Genomic DNA, 7,458 nt, shown 5'->3' with positions numbered 1-7,458 from the left:
GCTGTTGTTTAGCTATAGAAAACATGTTTACATAATCAGGAAAAGCTGTAAACCACAACACCACGCAACACACGTAACATTAAATCCATTCTGGATGGGTGGTGAGTGTCAAGTGGCACCCACATTAATGCCTGCATTCCCAGCTGAACACCTGATGTAACAAGATGATTGGAGGTGCACTCTGTAGGTTTGGTGAAGAAAGGTTAACCAGAAGAGAAAAAGTCTTCAATTACATTTTTTTTTCTGCCTCAACAAACTAAATGGACAAATGCTCTTTGTTTTCATGACTGAAAAACAAACTGACCTGAACCGGACCGGACCCTGCAGCCATCCTAGCTTCAAGAGAACAGTTTGTTTATTCACTTCTGGTAAAAAATAGTATTTCTGGACTTGTATCATCACCTAATTAAATATTCTAAATATTACAATTTTGAGTTTGGATTTCTCTCTTGACTTTGGATTGCCTCTTTAATGTTAATCTATCAATGGTTTTAATGCTGTGGCTGATGTGTGTTGTGTGTATAATCCAGTACACAAATGAGATCATTTTGTACTTGAGTAAGGCAACAAAAACGCTCTGTTATCCAACTTTCAGGGTTTATTTCTCTAATATTTCTTTATATCACAAAAAAGTCTTCAAAAAGCAGACTAGGTTCTGTATATAAACTGTACACAAAGCAAGGCACTATACACTGGACTTCTATCTGACACAATCATGACACTAGACATCCAAATAAAGCTGCGTCAGTTGATGTGTAAATGGCAAATGGTGAACTGTACAGCAGGAGAGAACTTCTGTAATATCTGGTATTTATTAACATATGACACAGAGATCCTCAACAGTCATTATACAGTTCATTCAATAATTTGTAGCTCAGTCAATATTCATGAAGCCTTTTTGAAAAATTCCTATATAGATTTGCTATTTAATATAAATCATTTGTAACGCACAAGCATTCATAGCAGAAGACGAGAGAGTCTGCTGCGTGTCCAACAGGCTGACAGACCTGCCTCCAATCTAACAGACGGCTGCATGGCTCATAATGGAAGGGCACTGGCTATCCCCACTCAGTATAGTACATATTTACAGACATGAACAGATTGTGACATTAAAGAAGAACTACCAACACATCCACACACAGGTGCATCAGTCTACATCAACACAATCTCCTACTTAACCCAAGCAAACACAAACAGCACACACTCCTCATTCACTCATCACATCTTCCACACCTTCATTACTTCCCTCATCCATCCTCAACTTTCCATTAGTTTTAACTCAGGTGGAGGCAGCTCCTGTGCCTCTGTAGCGTCCAAACGGGCAAAAAAAAATAAAACAACCTCCTGTGTGCTTTCTCTGATGACGTCAGCTCATCCCCCTGTTCCAAACTTTTAGAAAAGTCCTTTGGATTTCTTCAAGTTCACCTGCTTCCAGCTGGGCAAGGCCCTGTACTCCTCTCTGCTCATCTCCAGGGCTTTCTGTAGGAGCGGCAACGCACACAATCAGCATGAGGCAGTCACAGTCACATGATCATTTAACAGAGAGATGGTTAAAGATTTCAAGTTGACAAATCCTTCTGCTTGCATGGTAAAGTACATGTTACTTCTGAATGGACACACACTCATGCATCCGTGAGAGCACAGACCCTCAGTAACATATAGTCAAAGAGCTCAAAATGCCAGGATTCAATAAGGTGTCCACATCAGCTGGTGTATTGTGAGTGAACAGCATGCTAAACACATGATGTTTTATCAGAAGGACAAACATGTGAGGTAGAGATAGAAAGAAAGGGAATTATGGTAAAGTTGTGTGAGGAGTGAGGATGCTGTGCAACAGGAGCAGGAAGTCAGATGACTCACCTTCCCATGAGCCCTACACCCTGGAGGGCGGGAACGAAGGAAATAGATAAGTTTAAAAGGAAAAGAAGACGGAGAGTGGATGGTGGAAGTATGATCAAAGACAAGATTGTGAAGAGGAAGAAGTAGATAGCAATGAATATTCTAAACAAGAAGTGTTTTTTTTTATGATCGCAGACGCAGTCGGTTCTCACCTCAAAGTCCTCATCAGACAGGTAGACCTCCAGACGAAGAGGGTCGACACCCTCGGGCAGCGGCCGGGCCACAAGATCTGCCAGGGGGTACGCGGTCTGACACAGCCTGGCCAACACGTCCTCCACTAGGATAATCTGATTACACACCTCTGCCTCCTGAGAACACACACACACACACACACACATGCACAATACATCTTTTTTGTTAGAAAAAGCTTTCAGATAACAATGCCATGAGTAAAATCAATGAAAGATAGTTGCCTCCACCTGGACTGACCTGTAGTCATGAAACAGAAGGCTAATTATTTTTGGATGTGTGTGCGTTTCAAGCACTGTACATACACTAATGCACTAACTGTGATCAGTACTGGCTCATATCAGATGATGTAGCTTGGAGTAATCCGTCTGATTTGATCTGCACACCCTTTCAGTGATCTCAGCGATGTCCTCTCTGTGCTCCCAGCTGGGGAACATGTTGGTGAAGGTGAGGGGCTCCAGACCAGCATGGATCAGATACGCTTTGGGAGGCTTCTTCTCATTCTTTTCTGTGGAAACAAAATGGTTTGAAAGTAGCAGCTGAGTCATTGTCTTTTTTATCAGTGTCCAGTGTGGCTGAAACTGCTGTCTGAGGATGTTTTCAACCAGACATCACCTGGCTCTGAAAGAAACTGCTTTGAATGTGACATCAAGCAGTAAGTGAGAAGAGAATACCTCTACAGTACTGCAGTACAGTCTCCATGGCACACTTCCTGTCCGAGTCCCAGCGGATTTGTGCTGAGCCGGTGCTTTCACTGTCCTGAGGCCACCAGCCCTGCCACAGATACACCTCGTGGTGGTTGTCCACCAGGAACAGACCTGGACGGCAGAGAAGGAAAACAAGGCAACGACATCTTTTGACACATTTAGAGTGAGGACAATGCCGATAAGTAGATCAGTTCCCTCGGGCAACTTAGGTTCACATGTACTGTGATGACTGATGCACACAGGTACCTGGCTGTGAAGCTGCATAAAGGTCCTCCTGCAGGAAAGGCATGGAGTTGACTTTCTTGGGGTCTCTTGCCGGGTAGAGAAACTCCACAGCAGCAAACTCTCCTGAGCTGCTGCTCAGCTGGTACAGACGTGGTGTGAAGTTAAACCTCCCTGGATCTGAGGGTCAAAGGTCAACATTACATTTACCCAAACACACCAGTTAATGACACTATACAAAGCTCTGATACTGAAAAATCATATCAGCTTTTGTGCGGTTTGAATTCCCCACCTTGCAACATGCAGTCATACGTTTTCCTGTCCCTCCTGCCGAGGGGTTCCCAGAATCCTGTGGGCTCTGCTCCCTCATCACACTGCCGGATGGTCACCTTGCTGCTGCTGTGGAGGCCTGCCTCCAGAGGACAACTGAAGGAAGACAAAGGTGTCCCGCTGACTGACACTGATTGCAGTATAACAGCTTAACGGTTTCTAACAGCTGGATCCCAATACATTTAAACCAGATAATCATTAGAGGTTTCAGGGCTGCTTTCAAATCGAATAGGTTCATTTCCACCTTTCATGTCACTTTGACATATGCTGGCTAAAACTTGTGGGAAGAACATGTTTTCCACTCACTGCTCTTTGATTTTGTTGGCAGCAGTGCGTGCCACCTCCTGTGTGTGTGTCTGAGACTTGCAGCCATGCCACAGGTAGATGAGGGCCTGGCTGACACTCAGCAGCACCATAGAGACCCGGGAGCGCAGGCTGCTGCAGTGACAGGCCACCTCCAGCAGGTGGCCCTCCACCTCCACCTCCCCACGCACACAGTACAGACGCCAGTCATCTGGGGGCACACAGAGACAGAGCAAGCGGTCAGGGACGGAGATTGCCACAAATTGTTGCTTTTTACATGTTAGGGCATTTAGGTAATGATTATCTGCAGAGAGATGTGTTTGGTGTAGAACTGCAGAAGAAGAAAACACCTGGCAGCCTAAAGAAGTCACTTATTTGAGTTGTGTTGATCCCTCAGGACGGTTTCTAATTTAAAATCAACCTCTTCTCTAAGCTTTAAGGGTTCTCATACTATATGAGTCATTCATAGGCAGGAGATGAATTTATATGACCACAACGTAAATAATCACAACTGTAAACAGAAGTCTACAAAGCCATTCGTTTAGAACTTTCAGAGATCAAGTCATACAAATAAATATGGAGGTTTAAACAGACCGTTTGTTAATTAATGCTGCACTGGAAGTGATGGAATAGCAGCAAAGCGCAGACTGAACCTTTGTGTTAACTGATGACTATCTTAAAGCAGCGATGTGGGCTTACTCTGCAAGTTCTCCTCCTCCTCTTCTCTCTTTCCCGAGTGGACGACCATCCCTCCTTTGAAGCACTGCAAGAAACATGGCGGCTCCTTCCCCTGCTGGACCTGAACCTGGCGAACAATCAAATCAGAGGAATGAAGGCGTCATAGTTCTGTGTAAAATAAATGCAGAGACAAAAAAAAAAAAAAAGACATTGGATGATTCACGCTGACACGCTCACACACTCTTTCACATACCTGTGCTCCTCGCTCCTCGTCCAGCTCCACCGTCATCAGCGCCGATGTTCCCTTCTCGCTGACAGTGGCGTTGCGGCCCTGCCAGAAGAAGTAGCAGCACTTCTCCTTCCCGGCCCCGGCTGTCTTCAGCTGCTCAGGGTTCTGTCTCCTCCCAACTGATATTAGAGAGATACTTCTCTGTTTTTTCTAAAATGTAACTGTAATGTATCGCTACAAGGTCCATTTGCTTGCACTGAAGGACATTCGTTTCAAATGTAATTCAACTCTTTTCATTACTTATGATAATATCAGTTTAACAATATCTTTGAAAAATGTCCAAGAGTTTCAGAATATCTCTAACTCTATCATCTATTTGATGGTAAATAGGTGAAAGAAATGGATGCCAACCTGCAGTGCTGACCATATACTTCCACTTCACTACATATGTGTCGCCCTCGTGAAACTGGCCGATGCTTTGGCGCGGCAGGCGGCTGTAGTCAAATTCCAGGATGTGCCACACCTCCACCGCCAGCGTGCTGATCTCGCAGCTTCGCCACTCCTCTGCCTCCACCAGGCCGTAGCCCCGCCCCACGTTGAACCCATCCAGTCTGGTGCAGACTGGCCCTTCATGGAGGGGAAGCATCAGGGTGGCGCTGTACGCATGGGGCTGATCTGAGGTGGACTGCTCCTGGGTTAAGATGAAGGACAGAAATCCGACTGCATCTGATTCTGTATACTGTCCTCTGTGCCAAATTGATTATAGCAACACAACTTTAACAATACAGAGGTGATCCTTGATACCTTCTGATCAGTGATGTGGTCGTTGGTATTCTTTGTGGGACTTGGTGTTTTCCTGGAGTCGCTCCAGTCCAGGAACTTCTCTTTGAACAGGGTGGTTTCATTGTGTTGAGTCAGTCTGCCGAACACTGCCCAGTCAGGCCGGCCCTGACCTTTCCTACAGGTGGACAGGAAGCAGCGCGTCAGTGACACAGCACCAGTGCCTTTAGTTAATGAAATGCTCTCGATACACCGTCACACAGTCATCAAGAATACTAAGAGCACTACTGTGGACCATTGAGCAATTGGAACACTAGGGTGATCTACTGCATACATAACTGAATATAAAAATAAAGCCATAAAAACAGAAACCATTCACCATTTGCAAATCAAGTGATGCAACTTTATTTGCATCACTGTCTGGTTTCATTATTGTGTCAGATCGAAAGAGACAGGCAAGATTAAAGGCAGAGTGATGACTGTTTGTCATTATCACCCACACATCTCCATCACCAACAGCAGTAGATTTCATTCATTTTTTTATTTATTTTGAAATCAAATTGACTATTTATTTGATGACTTGATAAATGGGGGAAGCTGTGAACAAATTTGGGGTGTTCATGCTTTTCAAAATCTCCGTCAGATGAAATGGCAAATGGCACTGTGATAATAACCAGGACTGTCACAGTAAAGCAAGAAGAGAAGCCGCCACAGCTGGAGATGGTGTGATGTCTCGTCACGCACGTTTAAATAAACGCCATCAATGACAACAGATGACATGTGACGGTGTTGAAGTGTAAATATCATCAAATCATCAAACGTGTACTATACTAAATGTTTTCATACTTGGGTATGAGTGGGTTGCACTCTCCCGGGTCGAGCGGGTTGATGTCACAGTTTGTGTAGTCAAAGGTGCCGTTCCACAGGTGCTTGGCCAGCTGAAAGGCCACCTTCCTCTGTGCCAGTGTCACTTCCTTTCCATGCCATATATACATCTCACTGCCAAAGTCAAAGACCAAAACCTGCACACAAAACACAGTTTATTTTTCAAACCCAGCAGTACCAGGGTGCACTGCTGTCTCCCTTCACATAGGGGTTTAAATCCACGTGTTGTACCAAAACACATCGATGGTGTGACTGACATCTTAACACACTGAAGAGAGCTGTTCAGAAACTATTTATCTGACCTCCTTGGGGTTCAACAAAGAACAACGGGGCATCTTGGCCCAGTAATCGTCATCTGGAACCAGTTTGTCATCCATCAGGCGGTAAATGCAATTTGTCTCGACGATGGCACCCTCGTACAGCTCATCTTCGTCTGGTGTTCCTGCAGCTGCAGGAGAAAAGACAAAGGAATCGGGTCACATGCCATTGCCTCGGGGACGGTTTCCTCGTGGTTCGTGTCAGTTTCAATTACTTACACTGAAAACTCGACTGCCCTCCCAGAATCTTCCAGAAGTCCTTAACTGCATGACTGCTCGTGCTGACACCCTCCTCGATGAGCTGGACGTAGTTAGCCCGGCAACCCAAATCTCTCTTGCTCTGGATGAAGTTTGCCAACTCTGAAGCCTGGAAAAAGACGGATGAAAACTTACTACATTATACTCAGTGGGCGATTTGTTCATTTAATTCCAAAAACTGACGTTCTTTGTGTTTTAATAAATATCAGACATGGCTACATGCTGTTCAAACTTGGTTTAAGGTTGACTCTGTGACCCTTTTTCTTGGATGCCTAAAATACAAAGAATATTCTGCTCCCTTTAATAAACTCAACTAAAACAACCCCTGAAAAATAATGTGGCTCATAACTTCCCTTTTTGTCTGATTTGAGGTCAGCGCTCTGTTCAGCCAATAAAAGGTCATAAGACCAGTCTAAGCTTTGAACAGTGGCCATGTTTTGCATCCGTTTCCTGTTACATCTCACCAACAACACACACACATAAACACCCCTTTCCTTTCCATCAACACACACTTCTCTCTGTGCTGTTCAACTGTTGCTTCTTCCCAGGGTTTTGTTTACACCCTGGAAACTGAGTTCTGTCCTATCTAACAGCACTCTCACTCCATCTGTGTTTTTGCGCGTGAAACTCAAGTCTACCAAGCTTGTTTTCTCATCGTTTT

At 44.6% G+C, this 7,458-nt stretch overlaps 1 protein-coding gene across 15 annotated transcripts in view; it reads right to left on the bottom strand.

Annotated features, from left to right (window-relative positions):
* Positions 1-578: 578 nt before the first annotated feature.
* The window catches only part of svila (supervillin a), a 111,601-nt gene continuing 104,721 nt past the window's right edge, over positions 579-7,458 (bottom strand). For 13 of the 15 annotated variants that reach the window (XM_030398404.1, XM_030398392.1, XM_030398394.1 and 10 more), the window contains 14 exons: positions 6,759-6,906; positions 6,525-6,670; positions 6,184-6,359; positions 5,362-5,515; positions 4,969-5,248; positions 4,582-4,736; positions 4,350-4,455; positions 3,654-3,861; positions 3,310-3,443; positions 3,042-3,197; positions 2,763-2,906; positions 2,475-2,596; positions 2,052-2,207; positions 579-1,479 (listed from right to left, as the gene is read on the bottom strand). In XM_030398404.1, coding sequence (XP_030254264.1) covers positions 1,393-1,479; positions 2,052-2,207; positions 2,475-2,596; positions 2,763-2,906; positions 3,042-3,197; positions 3,310-3,443; positions 3,654-3,861; positions 4,350-4,455; positions 4,582-4,736; positions 4,969-5,248; positions 5,362-5,515; positions 6,184-6,359; positions 6,525-6,670; positions 6,759-6,906 — 2,172 coding nt within the window. In that variant the 3' untranslated portion in view covers positions 579-1,392. Of the gene's footprint in view, positions 1,480-1,860; positions 1,881-2,051; positions 2,208-2,393; positions 2,597-2,762; positions 2,907-3,041; positions 3,198-3,309; positions 3,444-3,653; positions 3,862-4,349; positions 4,456-4,581; positions 4,737-4,968; positions 5,249-5,361; positions 5,516-6,183; positions 6,360-6,524; positions 6,671-6,758; positions 6,907-7,458 lie in introns of those variants that run through there. The other 2 variants (XM_030398393.1, XM_030398401.1) reach the window with 2 other exon arrangements.

This window comes from Sparus aurata, chromosome 19 (assembly GCF_900880675.1).
Source record: "Sparus aurata chromosome 19, fSpaAur1.1, whole genome shotgun sequence".
Taxonomy (NCBI): domain Eukaryota; kingdom Metazoa; phylum Chordata; class Actinopteri; order Spariformes; family Sparidae; genus Sparus; species Sparus aurata.
Note: the sequence above shows the minus strand (reverse complement) of the source record. Positions and strands in the feature narration are given on the sequence as shown.